We start from the raw sequence: 22,582 nt of genomic DNA on the forward strand, positions 1-22,582 counted from the left end.
GGCTAAGGATCTCTTCTATCCTGGCACAACTTCTTAACTGCTATCCAACACCTCAGGGGACAGTTTGACAAAGCGAATTCTAACTTGATGTCTTTTAGGTTGGGATTTTATCTCTCTCTTTCTCTGCCTCTCTCCTTATCTGTCCCAGAAGATCCATAGTGGGACAAGTGCTAGCAGGCAGTCTGGTTAGCATTTCCCCTTAGGGGAAAAGGGGGAAAGAAAAGAAATGTCTCTCCAAAAAATTTTTTATTTTCTTTCTTTCTTTCTTTCTTTCTTTCTTTCTTTCTTTCTTTCTTTCTTTCTTTCTTTCTTTCATCTATCTATTATCTAGCTTATATCTATCTATCTATCATCTGGCTTGTAACTTCTTGTGAACACATTAGTTATTTTACTGTTAATAACAGAACATGAAAAACCTTCATGTTATATATATGAAATAGTAAGTCCAATCCTTTTCCCCTTAAAAAAAGGTCCAGCTCACTGACTACCAAAAGCATTTTGCTCTTACCAGGGATTTAAATAGAACAGACTGTCCATTTATTGTTGATGTAATCTCAACTGAGGCGAAAATGTGTAGCTCAGGGTATTCAGACAAGGCAGCAATTAACAGACACATAGAGATAAACAGGATCTACATACTATTCAAAAGAGACAAAATAACAGAAGATCACCTCACCAGCAATCATCACCCAGAGAAGCAAAGGTTACCACCAGGCACACAATCAAGCAGTAAACATATGCTAATCAAGGAACTACCAGAGGAGCACAACAAAAACCCCACCCCCACCAGCACTGACAAGGCATGCCACAGTATATAAACAGAGAGCAAACCCCATCCCATTTTAGCATTGAAGATGTTATCTAGCCAGGTAATGAAACATTTGCAAGAAAAGAACCAAGCTCAGAGAACCCCAAGGACTCCACAGTAATTTCAATTCCCACATTGATAAGGATTCAGAAGACGGTTTTATAAGCAGCCATCTGCAAGTTTCATCATTATCAGTGAAGAGGCCCACCAGAACCTTCTGCTGGTTCACACAAAAACAGTAAAAAAAGAAAATGAAGATGACTTTGTCCTAATGTATGTTGGTGATATATTGGCTGTACATCAGGAAATCGTTCGGTTGCTGATTTCTTGGAATTCCATCCTTTTCATTTTAATACTGCTTGTTAAAGAAACTCAGTGAGAATTGGGCTTGGAAAAGGAAGAGTTTCAGTTTGGGGAAGAGGTGAAGAGCCTGACAACTGCTTTCTGAGAATGATGGGATTTTTAGTCAAGCATATGTAGATGACATAGGGTTGGAGAAGGCTATTAGTATGGTAACCAACCATATCCAACTAGTAAACTTTAAAGCTATCATGTGTGGACAGCAAAAATCCACATGACCACTAGATGGCAGCTAAGATCTAGATTTTTCTGTATCTTTGCTGCCCTCATCCAGATTTTTGCTGCTTAGATGTATTAGCAGTCAGTTAAGGTGGGAATTAAAGTCAAGCCCCTTTCTTGTTATCAGCTGGCCTTGCCTAAACTTACATCATGCTAAACTTACATACAATTCTGCCATCTGGCTATCTATTCAATGGTGAAACATAATTTGCACGTAGATGCTTGGAACAAAAGAGTGACAATGACCTTGGATCAGATTACCCTTGCGTGGCCTCTCCCTGTCATGAATCCCAGAAAGCCCCAGGGGGAGATGAAGTGACAGAAGAGACACTTAGAGTGTCACTGAAGGAAGATGAGGAGTAAGTCCAACTGAACACAGGTAACAGACTTTATTAAGGATTATCTCATGGCAATAATAGTGGCAAAAATTTATTTTTTTTTCTGTCAGGTGCAAGGTGATGTGAAGAATATTATAGGCATCAGATGGATAAAGTTGCTGGGCTCCCACTGAATTGGATTCCAGCTGTGCAAGTCTGGTAGAGTTGACTGAAGCATGGTCTTGCCTGCTTATTTTGAACCTGTTGGTACCAAAAAAAGTATACAGAATCTTCAGGGATGTTAGTTTGGTCACCTGTGTTTTAAAACAATGTGCCTCCTGGCTGGTTAAAGCCTCCCAGGAGAAAGCACATAGTTCTTTCTCAGTGAGAAAGAAACCGTGAGTGTGGGGATGGTCCTGCTGTACTTAAGAAGTGGGTGGTCCATCCCTACATTACAAGCCATCCCTGGACCAAATAGCACAGGACAATTTTTGTTCTGTCTCCAATCTCCTTTTGGGCCAAGGTTGTTGAGGAGGTATTGGGCTGCAATTTCAGACGGTCCTGGAGGAAGCAGATTATATAGACCCTTTCAGTCAGAATTCAGACCAATTCTTCCAGACAGGTTCCAGTCAGTGTTGATAGGTGAGAGAGGTCTAGTCCCTAAGCCCCTACTCTGCAGTGTTCCACAGGGGTCTACTCTTTATCCACTCCTATTTAATACCTACATGAGGCCACTAGGTTTGGTATTGCTGTATCTCTACCCCAAACTGGCCATGTGATGCCACCAAGGTGTTTTTGCAGTGTCCAGAGGCTGTAGGTTCCTGGGTGGGGAAGAACAGGCTCAACGCTAGCAAGACCTTTGGTTCTGAATGTGTGATGGAATGGAATTATGAAGGCCAGACTCAGGGACAAAAACATTTTCTGTCATCTCCTGAGGCGCGGGGGAGAGATAAGAGGATGAGACTGGCACCTCCCTGAGGAATTCACAATGTTGTGGCTGGCATTACTTGGGAGCTGGGGTTTCAGTCTGGAAAGATTCTTGCTAGAGGTTGTAGCTAATAAACATTACTGGACTGAATTTACATGGTCTCTTGGAGTTCCTTGGGCTAGGCCTGACATCAAATGTTTTTCTCCCTGAGTCTGGCCTTCATAATTCCATTCCATCACAGAATGAGGTTACACATCCCCAGACACAACTGGTACACAATCTGGGGGCCCTCGACTCTCAGCTTCTGCTCAAGGAGCTTGTGGCAGCTGTAGCTAGGAAGACCTGTACACAGCTCCATCTTATGAGGCTATTGTGCCCATTCTTAGATAAGGGACCCTACTTACTATCTTTCATGCTTTCGATTGGATTACTACAGTATGCTGTACGTGGAGCTACCCTTGAAACCCATTTGGAAGCTATAGCTGTTCCAGAATGCAGCCACATGGGTAATTATGTGTATGCCTCAGTATGTTAATGTAACACTTCTACTTTGAGAACTGCTCTGATGCCCAATGAGCTTCCAAATCCAATTCAAGCTGCTGGTCACCACATAAAAAGCCGTTCATGGCATAGGGCTGGGTTATATATGGGACTGCCTATCTCCACCTGTGCTTGTCCCACGCGGTCTGACTGGGTGAGTATGCTCCATGTCCCATCTTTGGGACACGGTATAGAGCCACATAGGGCAGCAATATTTATTAAAAACATTGAGATTTCACAAAAAGTTATAAAATTAAGAAAAATCAGAATGCTAAAAAAATGTTAGTTTTTTAGTTCAACTTCAAAGTTTCCACATGAATCAGGAAGTAAAATAATTTGACAAAATTATACATAACAGGTGTACATAAAGCATTGCTAACATTTATTATAATGTATTTTATATTTTAAAAAATGTAATTCATGCCTCCCAAATCTATACAGACAACTGATCCACACATTTGTACTTCAAATCACTGTTTCCCAGTTGGTTCAATTCACATCTATGTCTATACAAGAAAGAGCATAAACAGTCATTTTGCTTTATTATATAATACCCCACAGGGATACAATTTACTTAAATGCAAAAAGAGTTTGATAAGTAGATATATTTCTTTTAATAAACTAATTCAATTTCTATAGCAAACTTTCATTCCATATGCTACCATTTGATCTTGGGTTGACAGACAAACTTCCTTAATTTTACTGATGTGACTAATGCTTCTGGGTAAAATGGTATTATTATTATTATTATTATTATTATTATTATTATTATTTTAAAATATCAGTGCCAGATCCATAATGGTCAAGATTACAAAACGAACAATAAGACTTGATCATATCTGCATGAATCAAAACTATATTTGTATCATGGTGTAATTTTAATTAGCTAATGACCATAGACATGAAGCATGGAATCTTTCTAGAGATGTTATCCTGTCCATTGCCAAACTGCATTTCTATAACAGTTTCCCACAAGGCAATGCAAATTATTTCAGATTGAATGCCACATGCTTTAAGTCACTTCCATTATTGAATGTCTTGATTTGAAATATACATCTATGGACTATAAGCTGGGTAGTAAAATATGGTTCTTTACAATAAACAAGAGAGAAGGGAGATCTTTCTTGGCACTTCATTCATATCTATATGCTATTCTTATAGCAGGGTGTCAAATATTTCATCTGGATATAAGAGGAAGCCAGAAAATATGCTGTCATCTTCAGCACTAACATAAACCCCATTCCAATCTCTTGTGACTTCCAGCCACACTTGATCCCCTGCATTTAACTTCAGAATGGTAAGGAAGGAAGCCTGATCTATCTCTTGGCCATAGAGTGTCTCCCGACTTCTGATCATCTTCTTGTTCTGACAGACAATACTGATGCGGGCAGGACGCCCTCGTATTGTCATATGATAGGAGAAGACATAAGCCCCAGCAATGCTGCAATTAAATTTCCCTGTCAATGGATTATAATCTTCCTGGTCATTGTACAGTATCTTGTCAAACTTAATAGGCAAGTTTGGGGGTGGGAAAGGCTTGGATAGGCCAACACTAAATGCTGATCTGGGGGTGGTTGAAGTCTCACCCTTTGGACCTTTTGGACCTCTTGAACCTTTCTTTCCTGGAGCCCCCCTGATTCCTTTGAAACCAGGAATTCCTTTAATCCCTGTTGGCCCCATCATTCCAACCGGACCTTGGTCTCCTTTGTCACCCCTAACACCAGGTTCCCCCTTTTCCCCCTTTTGCCCATCTTCCCCATGCCCACCATCCACTCCTATGTCTCCTTTAATGCCCTTTTCTCCTTTTGGCCCAACATCACCCTTCTCTCCTCTTTCTCCTTTTTCCCCTGGATCCCCACAATAGCCCTTTTCACCAATGTCCCCTTTTTCTCCTTTTTCTCCATTTCCCCCATCAACACCTGGTAACCCCAGATCCCCACTGTCTCCCTTCTCTCCTTTGGTGCCATTCTCACAATTTTCCCCCTTGGAGCCCTTTTGTCCTTTGACTCCAGGCAGACCATGGTTTCCTTTGTCTCCTTTAAATCCAATTTCACCTAAAAATATTAAAGACAGAAGTGAAGGGTTAAAAAGAAAAAGTAAACATCAAGAAACAACATGCTCCAGTTCATGCATTAGCTCTAAATTGCCAGCTCCTTTATTCTTGTAGAAATAGCATTTGCTCCTTCTGGTCACCGTAATGACCTGGTTTCTAGAGTCCTTCCCTTTCAAAGACAACAAACAGCATAGAAGAATAATATTAGGTAATATTATGTAGATAAAGGCATGAGGCATGGAAGCATACCTGTGAAAAAATTACTGATTGCAAGAGGTTTGTGTTGGAGCCAGGAGGTCTTCCACTATGAGAAGAAGCTCAGTGTCTTAAAAACTGCATGAACTATACTTAATCCTATGCAATTTTAAAATGCATATGGAAGACAAACACCAGAATACAGAAAATGCCTTTTTAAAGCATTTCATACATATCCCATCTCCATGAGAAAAACACCATCCATCCAATTTGTTGATAATAATAAAGGTGATGTTCACTGATAATCTCATGATAATGGTACTTCATTAAAGTACCCCAAAGGTAATGAAACTAGGATCCTCACCAGTGGGTCTCATCCAACCATCATTATGCTGAAATAACTCTGATGAGGATATGCTACCTCAACAATGTCTGAGGGACACTAGAAGATGTTATAAGTCACTTTATGGGGAAATGGCCATGATAATCTGTTCTCAAGAAAGACTGTTGACTGAAGTGTAATGTTTACTTCTCCAGCACAAATGTCTAATCCAACTTTCCCCAGCCTAATATCCTGCAGATGAACCAAACCAGAGCTTCCACTGCTCCCAGCCATCTTAGCTTTGCTGGCTGAGCATGCTGCAGGTTTCAGTCAGCATATCTGAAGTGCACAGGTTCACCCCATTTCTTTTTTATATGTGCCACATACCTTAGTTCTTTTGGGGGCCTGTTTCCCCTGTCATCAAGCCTCCTGTATCCATACACCTCTCAATCCACAATCCTATAGTATAGATTATATAGCATTAATCTTTCCTTTTGTGATGGCGTCCACCAAGGGCCACGGAGAAACAGGAAGAGGAGTTCATGCTTCACAGACATGAAGACTTCCCTGCTTCTTCTAAGTTTTTATGCAACATACCTGGTTCTCCTGGTTTGCCTGGATATCCCGGGATTCCATTTGCTCCTTGATCACCATGTTCTCCTTTATCTCCTATGACATTGTTCCAATATATAAAACAAATTCTGTTAACTGTTAATGCACATTCACCATCTCAGCGTCGGGAACTTTTCTAACAATTTCTCAAAGTGGAACCTGAAGCAAAAGTTGAGGTGTTTTAAATGGGCCCTCTCCATGCCAATGCTGCTGCTGTTGCCACCACCACAGCGTCCTCCTCCTCCTCCTCCTTCTCCTCCTCAAGTATTTTGTAATTCTCCCCACCTAGGGGGTCTTTTCAGCTGGCTGATATCTCCTTCTTTTGCAGGGATAGGATGTTTTGGAAATATAAGTTTATTTTATCTTCCCACTCTTTAAGGATGATCAAGAAATGGGAGAAGGGGACAGAGATCAGAATTCAAAAAATTTTATCTTCACCTAGGAATGTTTTCACCCTAATCTATTGGGAGACTAATTCTAATTAGGGCTCATCATCTCATGTTCTAGCTCTACTTTCCTTATCCCTTCCATATGTTCACTAAATACATGGAAAAAACCCTTTTTACATTCAGAAAGTATTGCTACATCAATCAAGTCTGTGGCTGACTTGATTTTTAAAAAATTAATATTGTTCTTACCTTTGTTGCCTTTGAATCCTTTTGGGCCTGGCAGCCCAGGAGTTCCTGGTAGACCCGGAAGACCTTTTTCTCCTATTTCTCCTTTAAGTCCTATTTAAAAAAATAATGGAAAATACATTATTTGAAAGGATTCACATGTCACAGGATTAAAGACAATGTCTGTAATACAATTTTTTAGATTTTTTTCCCCAAGTCTTTGGATGTTTTGGTACAATTGAACAGGAAGGCTATCTTTGGCAGTAATTATTATTTGTTACTGTTGTTGAAAATCAGCAACAAATTTTCAGAGCCACTGATAGGCTTTTCACCATGAAAAGTAAATAAAACTGCTCAAATTAACAAGGAGCAAAGTCAGTCTTCTTTTGATAGCCACCTACCTTATTTGCTGTTATACTGCTTCCTCCCTCCCCTCCCCAACCTACACAGAATCCTAAAACTGATTCATACTTCCACTTGCTGCTGAAGAGAAAAAAAGGGACAGTTTTATACCTTGCTAATAGATGCTTGGTAAACACTATTAGGGCATTTCATATTTTATTGGTTTAGATTTCCCTGGATAAGAATCATAAGAAGAGTCTTGATGGTGGGCACTTTTCCAGTCCAATGCAAACAAAGATGCTTCTGATCCAGCATAGATAACCTGGTTATATCTTTCACAGCTGCCAAAGCAGCAAAGTCTTTTTCTTGGGCTTCCATGGTAGCAGCTTTCATGATTCTGTGGACTCACGAAAATAGATGTTTGAGTTAAGGAGGCATTAAGGAGGTGATAACAGGGCAGGGGACTGCATCTTGCCCCTGCTTCTATAACTCCTCTTTGACCCAAACTAGTCTTTTCCTGAGCCTGCATGACTTCTGGGCAAGCTCGGGAAAAGGCATACCCCCTTTAAGAGGCAGCCAAGAAGTGAAGCTGCTATGCTGGATCTGAAACACCTTTGCCTGATCTGAATACAGCCCATTTCTATACCAGGCCAATGGCCCATCTAATCCAGCATTCTAACTCACATTGTAATCAATCAGGATGCATTCAGAAAGTTCATAAATGAATGGGAAGTGAGCATCCACTTCTACCATTGCTCCCTATCAGCTGATATTTAAGGCAACATGCTTTTAGGATAAGCCATTAAGGCTAGTAGCTGCAGACAGTCTGTTTCTCCTGTCCCATTTAGAATATCTAAATTATTAAGCGTCATTACATTTGATAGTGAGAAATTGCACAGATTAACAGTAGCTTTTTATGTGGTCTATGACTGTAATAAAAATTAGATTGGATTTGATTTTAACAGTTGCTTTTCTCTACCTGGCAATCCTGTTGCTCCCGGTTCCCCTTTCTCCCCTGGAGTTACAGCACAACAATCACAGCAGTTAAAAAAGAAGTCAGAAGAGTCCAGAGTAAAGTTTTCGAATGGGAAGAGTGTGGTGGCTGTTCTGAAGGCATAGTGTGGTGTAGACAATTCTGTCATGGCATCATTCTTTTCAGGTATTTCAGTGAGGAGGCTGTCTTCTGCGGGGGGTGCATCAGAAGCATCTGGGCTCTTGGTAGTTTCCATCTCAATAGCTTTTATTTTAGTAAACTTTGGAAATCGGGTGCTTTTTCCCTCAATGGTCAGATCAGCAACGGTCATTAATGTGAAGATGCAGGACCAACGGAGACACCACATTTTTTGCAGCTGTAGGAACAGTTAATGCCACAGTATATCATCACTTGAATATTTATACATCATATAATTTTTTCTTCTTAAGTTGTGCTACAAGCTATCAAAGGAAAGAAAAATAAGGGTGATTCTTGTCATTGCAATACAAGGCTCGACATTTGTTTCAGCCATTGAGCAAAATTGAGCTAATGGTAAAATCTCTCATCTGATTCCCCCCCCCCATTTTTTTTTCTCTGTCTCTCTTTCTCTTGCTTTGGAATGTCATTAGAATTTCACTTGGTAATTCACTGATATAAGACAGAGGATATTGTTTGGGGTTTGTTTCACATTGCTCCATCACATGAGCCTCACAGGAAGAGTTTCCTGCAGAGGCCTTCTCTTCAGATTTAATTGTAACATGGGATGCCAAAGAGGCTGGGTTACATATAGGGATCTATGACTAATCTGATGAAGGAATTAATGGCTATTCTTAACAGCTGTCTCTGACTAATTGTGGTCTTCTAGGAGCCTTTTTGAGCAACTATTTAAAACCTAATATTCCACCATTTGGAATGATGCTTCCTGATTAGTCAGATGTTGCTTCATATCATTACCATCTCCTTTCATCAAAGGTGTACAACTAAAAGATACACCCTTAAAAAAACAAAATATCTGGTGCGGCATCACTTCCCTTTTTGCAAACAGTTTACCACAATTAAAATGCTTCTTTCATTGAACCAGTGATATTTGAAAAGTGGAGAGAATTTCTTTGGCTGAAAAATTAACCAAATGGCTAACTCCTGTAATGAAGGATAAATTTTCTGAAATGTGGTTATTTATTAGCTAAGTTTATTAGCTATGTTTATGGTCTTTTCCTTATAAGGTACCTACATCTGAACAAAAATCATTTTGGACATTACTACTAATACAGTGGTACCTCGGGTTACGAACGCCTCTGCTTACGAACTTTTCGGGTTGCGACCAGCTCCGGCCGCAAAAATTTACCTCGGTTTGCGAACTCCGCCTCGGGGTACGAACCGGATCTGCGGCCATTTTCCGCCATGCCACGTGGTCCGCGGCCATTTTTCCACCCGTGCCACGTGGTCCGCGGCCTTTTTTCTGCCCTGCCGCGCAGTCCGCGGCCATTTTTCCACCCTGCCGCGTGGTCCGCGGCCGTTTTTCCACCCTTGATGCATGGTCCCCGGACACCGGAACGGATTAACGGTAATTACATTGAACCTTATGGAAAAATTTGCTTTGGGTTGCGAACAAATCGGGTTACGACCAGAGTCACGGAACGGATTAAATTCGTAACCCGAGGTACCACTGTAATAATTTATTAAACTTGTATGCTGCCTGTTTCCCAATGACTCTGGGCAACTCACAACAATCAAACAAAGAAATTACAATAAAATCAATAAAAAATAAAGATAAAATATAAAAGATGGGAAGCATAACAGGGGAAAGAGGGGTCTCATTCTCTCTCACAGAAGGCCAGGGTGAAAAGCCAAGTCTTCATGGCTCTTCTACACAATAGCAGAGAGCGGGTCATCCAGATCTTGGGGGGAACCTCATTCCAGAGGGCAGGCACTGGTACACTTCCAGATCCTAATAGATGATATTGTTTAATCGAAGGACCCCAGAGCATGCCAACCCTGCAGGATTGAATCAGCCAGGTGTTACAAAAATGATTGATTGAATCCACTCCAAATTGAAGTTAAAAATTAGTTCTTTTATTCTTGTGTTATTTGGATAGAAAACAAAGCAAGTGTTTAATCAGTGTTTAATCAAAGTTGATTAATACATACAATTTCTTTAGTTTCCTGTAATATGTATTACAGTAAAATATATGCCCACCAAGGCTAGCAATAAATGTAAGTGCCCGACTAGGCTAACAACAGTGAATCAATAATCAATTGCCCAACAAGGCTACCCAAGTTGCTGTAAGTATTCTTGCCCAACAAGGCTACACATTCACACAGAATACTTACATTCACTCTCAACACAGTTGATCAGGCTGTGCTAGAGTGGGCTGGGAATCAGACTCAGGGCGTCCCCTGCTCCAACAAGAGTCGTCTCGCACTTCCAGGTGGGTATAGTTTCCATACTTCCTTTTATACCCAACCTGTTTACTTAGAATTCATCTAAGTCATCTCCATCCATTCTTATCCAGGTACAGTACATGCCAGGAACAGTTCGTGTTTGGTACAGCTGGGTAGCTTTTACAATGGTACCTCTCATCCCGTTTTCTTATAAATTTATGATGTGTCACTTTATTCCTTACACCCACCAGCATTCCAGCCTTATCAGTGTTGAGAACTCATTCATACAAGGTATCTAGCGTACATTCCAACATTCCTTCATGCCAGCAACGTGAGTTTCCTAGTAAAGTTCATGAATAGGATAAACATGGCTGTTCTATGGCTATATGATTATATAGATTTATATATATATATATATATATATATATATATATATATATGGCTTAAATTCATTACATATTCCCTCTCTTGAGCTATTGCGAACTGAAGAGAGTAATAGCTCACTACTTTATATTGTTACTTTTCTGCTCGAGTCAATTTAAATGAAGAACAAGCATTGATACAAAGTGGAAAGCATTGAATACAACAACAAGTAATCAGAATAAAAAATACAATGAAAACAATTACAATGAATAAGCGCCTTAGCCATCCAAAAGGCATCCAACTAGTAAGTGTGTCCCAAACAGTTTTAAACAAGTTGTGTATCTTCTCCCACAACTGTCTGGCCTCAGCTGTAAGACCAGCAACACGATAAATTTTATCAACGTCCTCCTCAATTAATCCAGAATTGTTAACATACATACAGCATGAATGATTCAATACTATGCAGACTCCACCTTGTTCAGCCAACATACTATCAAGGACAATTCGATTATCAGTAACAATTCATGCCAATGAGTCAATTTCTTCTTGAAGGTCAATAATTGCTTTTCCAGTGGTATTCAAACCTGCTTCCAAAAGCATAGAAAGGTTATGAACAAAATGATCTGTATTAATCTGTTGCAAAGTTTGATAACCTGGAAAGATTGTACGAGCTAGAAAATCACCAACATCAGCCCAAGCCCAAGATCGTTTATATCTTAATGAAGAATATATATATTTAGAATGTAAAATTTTATGCACAGAAACAGGGGTCACATATTGAGCAAGAGTTCCAACTTCCTGGTAAAAGTTTAAAACCTCCTTTACCACATACCCAAATATAACCTGGAGGAGCAATAGTACCATAATGTTTATGATATACTTCCTTAAAAAATCCAATGAAGGGACAATGTGGATTTAGTCTTGTCATATTACTAAATTGTTTATGGAAGGACCCACTATAATTGGTACACTGAGCAGCCCTCCAAATTTGACTACAAACATCTCTCCAAGGAGTGATAAAAAGATCTTCAGATTTATTCCCGAGGAGATCACATATCTCGATCTTTGTCTTTTCCGTATATCCCCATCGTCCATAAGGGTCTATAGGAGACTGAGACTGCCAAGAAATATATCCTGGAATGTAGTAAATAATCCAGACAGAAGCAAAAGTAGCCTGGGTAGTTTGAGTTTGTCTTCTTGATTTATAAAATACAGAAAACAGAAAACAAAACAAAAAAACAAAAGGTACTAGAAGAGTAAAATACAAACAATAATAATCATGTGTAAACTATAAGTACATAAGTAGTGCTATTATTTGTTGCATATCACACATAATTCGACACATATAATATATAATTACACATAGGATCATGATAGGCACAAGGTATATTACAATCACAGAATGAGTAACAATAATAACAAGATTGGCAACAACAACAACCGCACAAGCAGTTGCAGAAATTGTACATTTCTATCTGATTCTTATTGTTGACAAATCTATATTTTCAATAGAAGGCGTTACTTCAAGTTCAGTTATAGGTTTCACTTGCAATAGTCCTTTCCTATTTTTCTCGCATGTAATCACAACACCTTTGTTCCTCTTCTGGGATTTCCCAGGACTCTCAGTGGGATTGTTATAAAAGATTGTAATACAGGATCACCACCCATTTATATTCTTTGAAGAAACAATATATTTAGGATATATCCATAATTTTGTTTTTGTTATGAACTGTAGTAGGAAAGACTTCATTTCTAGGAAAAAGGAGAAAATTACGCATGCGCATCATCAGAAATGGGTTTAATTTGACTACGATGCACCCATTTTTGGTTACTTAAAAGATAGCTTACAGGTGGGATACAATTCAATATTACAAAAGGTCCTTTATATCATGGTGCCAAGGTGTGTTTTTTCTTTCCCAAGCTTTTGTACTTTACCTGGGATCCTATGGGTAAGACCCTTGGGGTACCGAACCTGCAAAACATCTCTTAATATAATTTCTTAGCTGTAATTAATGCTCCGTTGTTCTTGGTAGGGAAAGCCTCCGGCCATCCACTAAATCCATCGATTACTACTAACAAATATTTATTCCCTCTCTGCGTTACTGGAAGTTTGTCAATATAATCAATGTATAACACCACCTGTGGTTCAAATTGCCTTTGGGGTAAAATGGGAATTTGTGGCTGTGAATAATCCCGTTTTTCAAATAGACAAATTGGACAATTATTAACAACATGAGAAATAAGTGGGTGATGTTGGTTTGTTAATCCCCATCGTTTTCCTCTATGGAGAATTTTCTCTACACCTTCATGTCCTATGGCATGTAAGTCAAAAACAAGGTCTTCTATATCAGATTTCATCATACTAACAACAGCAGAGGAGGCAGAATGTACTAAAGCATCTACAGCTCTATTTAAATCAACTGCCCGTGAAGTCCCTGATTTTTGATGTGCCTTAGTCCAATAAACTGTAACCTGTATGTTAAGTATTAAGCTATAAATTCGCTGCCACTCTTCAGATTGTTTCAATGGTCTACCCAGACTATTAGTCCACCTATCTTTGACCCAAAAAGGTCATCAGTAGGTGTAGGCATGGAACAAAGGGCCTGTGCTCTTTGTTCATCTATTTCACAAGGACCCTGGTCAATTGTCAATCCTAAAAATCGCACTCGAGGTCTTACTAACTGGGCTTTTTCAAGGTTTACTTTAAAACCTGTGTCACAAATCAAACGTAAAACACGTAAAGTATGGTCCCGTACTTCCTTTTCATCTTCCCCTTGGACTAAAATATCATCCACATAAAAATAGACATAAGCATGGTCAGTTTCTGGCAACATTTGCAACACTTCTCTCACATATTTGTGTGCTATTGCAGGGGAATTATGAAAACCTTGGGGAACACGACAGAAGGTGTATTGTTTTTCCCCATAGGTGAAAGCAAAACGCAGCTTGCTTTCTTCAGTCAAGGGTAAAGCAAAGAAACAATTAGCTAAATCAATCACGCTGAAATATTTAGAAGTAGGTACAATCTGAGTCTTTAAATCTGTAATGCTAGCAACAATAGGAGCCATAAGGGGAGTTACCTTATTAATTCTTCTAAAATCAACTACCATCCGGTATGTTTTACCATCTGATTTCAAAACTGGCCATATAGGACTATTAAAAGGGCTTCTTGTTTCTTCTATAATACCTTCTCTTAGAAGTCCCTCTACAACTGGTTTAAGACCTTGAACGGAAGCAGGATTTAAAGCATACTGCCTCTGAGGGGGTACTACAGGACCCATTATTTCTACCATTGCAGAAACATGTCTTCCTGCCTCATATTTGTTACTTTGTTGAATTTCAGGGACCTGGTTCTTCCAACATTCCAAGGTGGAATATTCCCCATCCATTTTTCCTTTAACAGAGTGGATTTTTCCAGTCAAGGGAACTGATCGAAAAAGATACCCTTTTGGGGTAAACCAAAACCCTTTATTAAAGAAAGACATTCCTAAAATAAGGTTTTCATTGCTCTCTTTATCCCACAACCCTCTAATCAAAATTCTGTCCCCTTGAACAATCAAGTGAAAAGATAAAATCGGAATAAGTCTGGGCTTTCCCCAGTAACCTGTTACAGTCATGTGCCCCACCCGTCTGGCCCCTGGTGGCCAGAATTTAACTATACAATCAGTAGCACCAGGATCCAGAAGGGCACGATGCTCCCTAAAAGAATCATCTTGTATAAAATAAAAAGATCTATTATCATCTGGGACCCCTGTAACTTTTCCCAGCGGCTTGAAATAACTAAGGGGCCCTATACCCGCCAGGCATCCCTAATCAGAAGGTCCCTGAAGAGTTGATTTCAATTCCCTAATTTCTTGTAAAAGCTCTAACCCTAACCCTCAATGAAATTCCTCAAAACTATGAAACAAGGCTCATCATCTAATTTTTGGCTAAAATCTGCTGTCTCAGCATACATCCTAAAAAGCCTTTGGACTTCCGAAATTATTAAATTTTCTTTGTCCATTTCGAGAGCCACATTAGTGGCCCATACAATTGGTTCTTTTATAGGTCCTAATCTTCCTTTTAAATCTCTTAATTCTCTTGCGGAAAGTGGCTCATAAGAAACTTGATGTTTAAATCCCCTACCGGTATCTGCACTGATTGAAACCTTTTTTACAGCAGATACGTGAGACCCAAAAGGACTACAACAAAGGTTATTATAATATTCGGGTTCATCACACCAAGATGTGTCAAACCCTTCATATGGGTCATGTGCATTCATACATGAAACCCTTCCCTGTTTATTTTTAACAGCTGAAATCTTACTTGTCAGCTGTGTTACGTTTTGTATTTTTGTCTTCATTTCCTGTAATTGTCTAGTTTGTTCTTTCATAGTTTGTTTCATTCCTCTAGCTATTTCAGTTTTTTCAAGCACTTGTTCTAAAGCTTGTCTATATTGTACACTTTTTTCCTCTAATTCCTCACTTCTCCTATTAACCTCCTCCTGCACCATCATCATAAAGTTTTTAGTATCCTCAACAGCCTCCAGAGCCACTTTCATAACATAATCTAGAAAGACCACAGTCACTGGCTAAACTTTGTCCCCATTCTCTTCTTTACTGACAATAGGGTATACATACTTACATACTGTAGACTTTATTTTTCCTAATGGACTTTTTTCTCCTTTTGCTATTCCTAATAATTCTTTTTTTTTTCTTAAAAAAAAAAAATCCGCTTGCCATTGTATTCCGTCCAAATGCAAACCAAGAATCCTGCCGACTATGCCAATTATGTTACAAAAATGATTGATTGAATCCACTCCAAATTGAAGTTAAAAATTAGTTCTTTTATTCTTGTGTTATTTGGACAGAAAACAAAGCAAGTGTTTAATCAGTGTTTAATCAAAGTTGATTAATACATACAATTTCTTTAGTTTCCTGTAATATGTATTACAGTAAAATATATGCTCACCAAGGCTAGCAATAAATGTAAGTGCCCGACTAGGCTAACAACAGTGAATCAATAATCAATTGCCCAACAAGGCTACCCAAGTTGCTGTAAGTATTCTTGCCCAACAAGGCTACACATTCACACAGAATACTTACATTCACTCTCAACACAGTTGATCAGGCTGTGCTAGAGTGGGCTGGGAATCAGACTCAGGGCGTCCCCTGCTCCAACAAGAGTCGTCTCACACTTCCAGGTGGGTATAGTTTCCATACTTCCTTTTATACCCAACCTGTTTACTTAGAATTCATCTAAGTCATCTCCATCCATTCTCATCCAGGTACGGTACATGCCAGGAACAGTTCGTGTTTGGTACAGCTGGGTAGCTTTTACAATGGTACCTCTCGTCCCGTTTTCTTATAAATTTATGATGTGTCACTTTATTCCTTACACCCACCAGCATTCCAGCCTTATCAGTGTTGAGAACTCATTCGTACAAGGTATCTAGCGTACATTCCAACATTCCTTCATGCCAGCAACGTGAGTTTCCTAGTAAAGTTCATGAATAGGATAAACATGGCTGTTCTATGGCTATATGATTATATAGATTTATATTATATATATGGCTTAAATTCATTACACAGGCAGATGATTACTTGGGAGAGAGGTGGTCCCTCAAGCAACCAGGTTCTATGTCATGTAGGGCTTTAGAGGTAACAGCCTATAAATTAATAATTAAATTGTTTGCATTGCCGTAAAAGTTTGAAAAGAAATTTGGAGGTCTAATCCTGTTCAGAATCCTCCCCTTCCTCCATTGAAGTCTGTACTTAGTCAAACATATTGGTGCATAGAATCAAGACCATTAAGAGCTAAGTGCTTAAGGTCCAAAAGGACAAGTAAAAAAAGTAAGGAAGTTACAGGCTCCACTAGAAAGTCTTGACCTCTGAGCTTTCTACTCTCATGGCAGAGGAAATTAGAAGGAGAAAATATTTGGCCCTTCCTACAGGAAACAGGCCTCAGTGTCAGCCTCCATGTAGGACAAAACAGAGCCAAGGCATTGAGAGCTACAATGAGGGATTGGCAGCTATCTCTATCCTTGATGTCTGTTATAGTCAATCAGTTTATTTATTTATTCAAATTTGTTATAGATGCCCAACTCCAATGGACTCCAATGGAGATTAAAGATGCAGAGAGTTAATGCTTCTGAAACTGTATTTCCAATAAAAATCATGGATTACATGGGTGTAATTCCTACATTTCTTTTTTCATTTTTTCATTTGTTTTTGCTGTTACTTTATGTTCTTTTCAATTCTTTACTTTTTACTTCTTTTGATGAAATAACCAGCTAGCATACAGATGCCCTGTATCGAGTTTCCTATTTAGACTAAAATTCAATAGGGACTTAAATTACACTGATGATGCATGCCAAGCCATTTCCAGCTAATTAAAACTTTACCTACCCTCTTCCTTCTGTACATGCTTCACTTGTCTCTAATAAACCTGGTCCATGCCTAAGTAGGTAGCTGGGAACAGTTAAAACAATATGTTCAGACCACACTTGGTTACCCATCTCTTTCTTTTTCATGCTTTTATGGAATTACTCTTCCATAAAGTAATTAATAGCAGAGTTATTAACTACCAAATATGTTGACTTCATTTTCAGCATTATTTTTAACCTTTCCATTTTCCCTCCCATAAGAATTTTGTCAAAAGAGTCAAGTCTAGGTGCCACCCTCAGTTCACCTGTTACTTCAGCATTTGGTCAACTGACCATGTTTTCCTCAAAGCAAAGAATCAAAAACTTAACAGCTGTTTCACACATACAGAGCAACAAATCCAGGCTTTGACAGCCTTTTTACACATAATCCAAAGACAAGCTTATCTTCACTACTGAACAGGTAGCAGTGGAAAAGTGTTAATTATATGGAAAGAAAATATGGAACCAACACAGCAAATGGTGAAATTAATAAAACTGAGATTACTTCTGAAGTTTTGTAGTCCTGTATTCCTCCTATATCAATCAGGAGTCACCAATGCTGCCCTCTGGTCTTTACCTGTTCAGTGAAGTGGTGATGTTCATACACCAGGATATGCTTGGACTCTCCATGTAATCAGAACCCCCATTTCACAAGCTTCCTAACTGCACAGAAAACCACTATTGTGAGGAAGCATAATCAGGCTGAGAATAAGTGCAAAATGACCAGAAGAGAAAATTGGTTTGCTGGTAGACGTTAATAGACTGTATCACACTAGTACAGCACAAGCCCAAGGTAGGTTCATAATGCAAGATCCTGTCCTAACTTTCAGTGAGTTGTCCATTCCACAGAGGAGACTAGTTGTGCTTTTATGTAACAAGACCCATATATATTTATATGTTCTTGCACTAAAGGATAGCACAGAGACAAGAAGAGGGAGGGAGGGAGGGAGGGAGGGAGGGAGGGAGGAAGGAAGGAAGGAAGGAAGGAAGGAAGGAAGGAAGGAAGGAAGGAAGGAAGGAAGGAAGGAAGGAAGGAAGGAAGGAAGGAAGGAAGGAAGGACAGGGTTAAAGCATTCACAAAGTGACTAGCAGGGATATGGAAGGAACTCTTAGTTCTTCTGGTGATTCCTAGGATATTGCTAAAACAGCCTCCTCTGACCTGATGCCATCTAGATATGTTGGACTACAATTATCATAATTCACAATCAGTTTAAGAAGGACATTCTAAAATTGTAAAGATTATTTTAGGACATTGCACCTCAGGAAACCACAAACATTAGAGTATTATTTTTCAGCTTTTTATATAAGGGCTCCAACACTGGAAGAATGTATGTCTATTTGTTGTGACTTTTCAGTTGCTTACCATGCCTTTCCTGCCATGTGATCACTCTGATCATTAATCTGTGTCCACTGCTAATATTATATGAAATCCTGAAGTCATTTGCACCCATGCTCCCAAGATGGAGCATGACAGTGGAGAGGATAAGAGCACATATAGCCAGAATTTGTTTTAATAAATAACTGTTATTGTTATACAGTATATCTTGCAACACATTTAGTGTAGAATAAGGGATGAATATAACATTAGGAAGCCCTTCCTCTGGGTGATATCCCAACCAGCTCACATGCTGCAATCAGCCAAGGAAAATTAGGATTCATAGGGCCTGTTTGGGGAAGGGCATATGCCTGCCTTGTCATCTGAAATATATGACAAGCTAGCCAGCTTTTGCGGGACTGGAGGTCTTCAAATCCCATCGTAATGATTTTATATTTGGGAGGTAGATGCAATAATATTCACTATCCCCCAAAATGGATCCTTTGGTGACAAGAATTCCTACAACAATGTAGTCATAGAAATGGAGGTGGACTCCCTTTATCAAAATAATATTCTCCTGTGTCATCAAACAGCATTTCCACATCTTTGCTTTGAATTAAAAATGGATGGAGAAATCCACAGGTTTGCAAGGAAACCAGTCCGTATGCATCCTGGAAAAGGTGCAAGTCTGCTGATATAATAATCTGTCTGATGGTTCTTTCTCAGAAGTATAGTAGAAATATTTCTCCTTTGGAAGGTCAAAATGAAAGATCCAACCAGTATCTACTTGGATGAAAATGTTGTACTACTGGTGTAATATTACTAATAACAACTTTTAAAACTTTGTGGATGAGTAGGAGCTTGTTCTTCTGCTATATAAGCTTGAGTGAACAAGAACATTCTGAGAGCCAAAGAAAATTCAAAGTAGCCCATTCAGAGCACTACAAAGCTGAATAACTATCAGATGATTCCATAATGACTATCAAGTCAAGCTCAATTACACACATTAAAAGGTTTTAATGGGAAGCAAATTTAGACACTTGTTATTCAATGCAATAGGAAGACATTTCTTTGGGCTGTAACTTATTCTCCATGCTCATAAGATTTCATATAGATTTGCTTATTACAAGATGGGTGTTGTGAGACCAAAACAAGAAACTAGCATATTGTTTCATGTGTTTTTACAGAGGCTGTCTCCCCATGGTCAACTAAACCAAAGTATCAAAAAGTGGATTCACACAACCAATAAGTAGCCCATTTATAGGGTAACATATCATTGGGAAATATTTCTTTCAAGATCACCTACAACTTAAAATTTTAGGAAGACACACTTGGATAAACTGGCAAGCTTGGCAAATGACTTAGCTGCACCTGTGCCTGGGGGCTCTTCATCCAAATGAAATGCAATGTATTCTTCCAGCTGGAACAATCTAGAGAAGAAATTTATGGTTTGTTTTAAATTTCCCTCTAAATGTGTTCCAAATGCATTCATAACTTGCCATGAGCAGCCTAGCTATATGCTCCAAATGGGGTCAAAATGTCCATGCAAAGCCATTGAAAATTTAAGGTTGAGCTGTATGGGACTGGATACTGTCACACACCTGAGCCATGCTCCTTGCCAGGAAGAAAGGGCCTTTATAACTATACTGTCATATGTGGATGTGATGTCTTCACACCAATTGAACAGGGTCATTAAAAGCATGGATGATACCATCACACATACAGTACAGCAGTATAAGTATAGGGCTTCTATGGGCACTACAGACAGAGTATATTTTCTATGCTAATTATATTACAATTCAAAACAAGGGGTAAGGAATGGTCCTAGTTTATGGAGTTAAATTTTGAATGAGAAAGAATGTAAACTATGGCTACATTCACATACTCTTAACTTGGTTGGTATATTAATGCACTTTCTTAGGACAGACTACATAGTAATCCATAAACTAGAACAATGGGTTGAGTTTCCACAACCCACTACAGCCTAGAGACCTTTACTTGAGTTAAGTGTGTTGTGTGAATACAGCCAATCATAATAAATTCTTCACTGGAACAGAATTAATAAAATATATTCTGGCCAAACTTTTATCTATTTATTAGTCAGGCTTCCCCAATTTATGGCTCACAAACCCAAACATACTCCAACAGCCATATATGTTTACATGCCAATTTTTAAAGGATCAAGTACGTAATAGAACTTACAAGTTTTACAAATGACTGTGTGACTTGTGTTGCTGGCAAGATATTTTATTTATTTTGACCTGATTGTTTGTTTAAAAAACTAAAATGCAAACTATCAAACAAACAAGTTAGAGCACAGTGATTCACAAATTGGTCAGGTCTTGTGTACGTTCATTTCATTAATCACTTGGAAATAATTTCTGTTCCACCACATGGAATAATTAATGAGTTGAATTTAGACTTTAAATCACTTTATTAGGAGAAGGAGGCGAAGAAAGAAGAGTTCCGTTTGGGTGATTTGTTCATACAATAAAACTCAGTATCCAAGTAACAGTGACCATCTCTTCACATTTGTAAAACTGCACAATAACGTTAATGAATGACCAGTTGACTATGGACAGAGTATGATTGCATGCAACAAGGAGCCTTTACTGCAGCACAATTGTAGCATGACTATGTTTGGATCCAATGCTATATGGTTTGCATAAATAGCATATGACGAATTCTGTTCTGTTCTAGTACTGTTATCTTTGGAGAAGTGTCTTTGTATGTATGTTTAATGTATTTGAGTTCAGAAGCAAAGCAAAAAAATAAATAAAGTAAATAAGACTAAAGGCCATGTGTGAAAATGAGAGTGAGAAGAAAGAGATGTCTGAATAGCAGCCGGTCAGCTGAATGGGGTTTGGAATCACAGGAAATACATTTGTGTGCACACACGCAAATTTATGAATATATTAGTGGATACTCAGGGATCCAACCCACATATATGCCATGATAGCCATCTTATGCTGAACAAAAAAGCAAGGTCAGCCCTACCATTAGCAAGAGTGTGAAGTCTATTTTAGATATAAAAGTATATTTTGATGGGAGAAGTGGGACAATGTTGCAATACCTCAGGAAACAAAACATATTGGACCAACTAGCCACATAGATTGGCATAACAGGGTAGAGGTGCCAAGGAGAAGTACATTCAACACCAGGCCTCATATTTTGAATGTGTTTAATTCTGAGATAGCTTTATGAAATAATCTCAGTTGCTGGGAGATTGATGGTCAAATGAATGACCAAAACAATTCTGTAACCTATTTGTGGTTAGACCTTCCTGCCACCATGAATGACTGCAACCACATGTAAATATGAAGTGACAGGGAATAGTGAATTTTGGTTAGCTTGGATGTAAAAATAACAGCAAAGGTTAAAAACAAAAAATATGAAAAGAAAATCTTGATAATTTCTTTACACGGTTGACCATAGCACTGATTACTTTTGTCTATGTGACACAGAAAGCTAAGAGCTGAACTGTACATTTTATTTTCCAAAATATTATTTTAACCATTGCCAAAATGTAATTCTCTATCATCACAGATGGATAGAGGTATGGCTAGTTCACTTCACAGAGTACTTTGTCTCCAATATGGTGAGAGATCTCTGTGCCAATAAACTGATAATAAGACACCAACCTCAACTTTAAGGTCAGCCAAGAGACAAACAAGAAAGAGGTTGTTTCTAATATGCTAACAATGGGTTCAGACAAGATGTGAAAGGTGATGTGGTCAGTCTCCTTTTCAAGACTGCTCTGGTATATCCTACTCCAAACAACTGTAGACAATCTGTTGCATTGTAAGAGTTCCATAACTCAAACAATTAGGAAGGTA

General features: G+C 38.7%; 1 protein-coding gene across 1 annotated transcript in view; it reads right to left on the minus strand.

Moving 5' to 3' along the window:
* Positions 1-3,964: 3,964 nt before the first annotated feature.
* Positions 3,965-22,582, minus strand: part of OTOL1 (otolin 1) — a 76,978-nt gene continuing 58,360 nt past the window's right edge. Inside the window, exons 2-5 of the mRNA XM_088131831.1 lie at positions 8,290-8,659; positions 6,993-7,082; positions 6,340-6,411; positions 3,965-5,226 (exon numbers count right to left, since the gene is read on the minus strand). Of these exons, the coding sequence (XP_087987957.1) occupies positions 4,328-5,226; positions 6,340-6,411; positions 6,993-7,082; positions 8,290-8,650 (1,422 nt within the window). The 5' untranslated portion in view covers positions 8,651-8,659 and the 3' untranslated portion in view covers positions 3,965-4,327. The remainder of the gene's footprint in view (positions 5,227-6,339; positions 6,412-6,992; positions 7,083-8,289; positions 8,660-22,582) is intronic.

This window comes from Python bivittatus, unplaced genomic scaffold, assembly GCF_059951505.1.
Source record: "Python bivittatus isolate LINGU-HERP-01145 unplaced genomic scaffold, Pbiv_v1 ctg000980_np1212, whole genome shotgun sequence".
NCBI lineage: Eukaryota > Metazoa > Chordata > Lepidosauria > Squamata > Pythonidae > Python > Python bivittatus.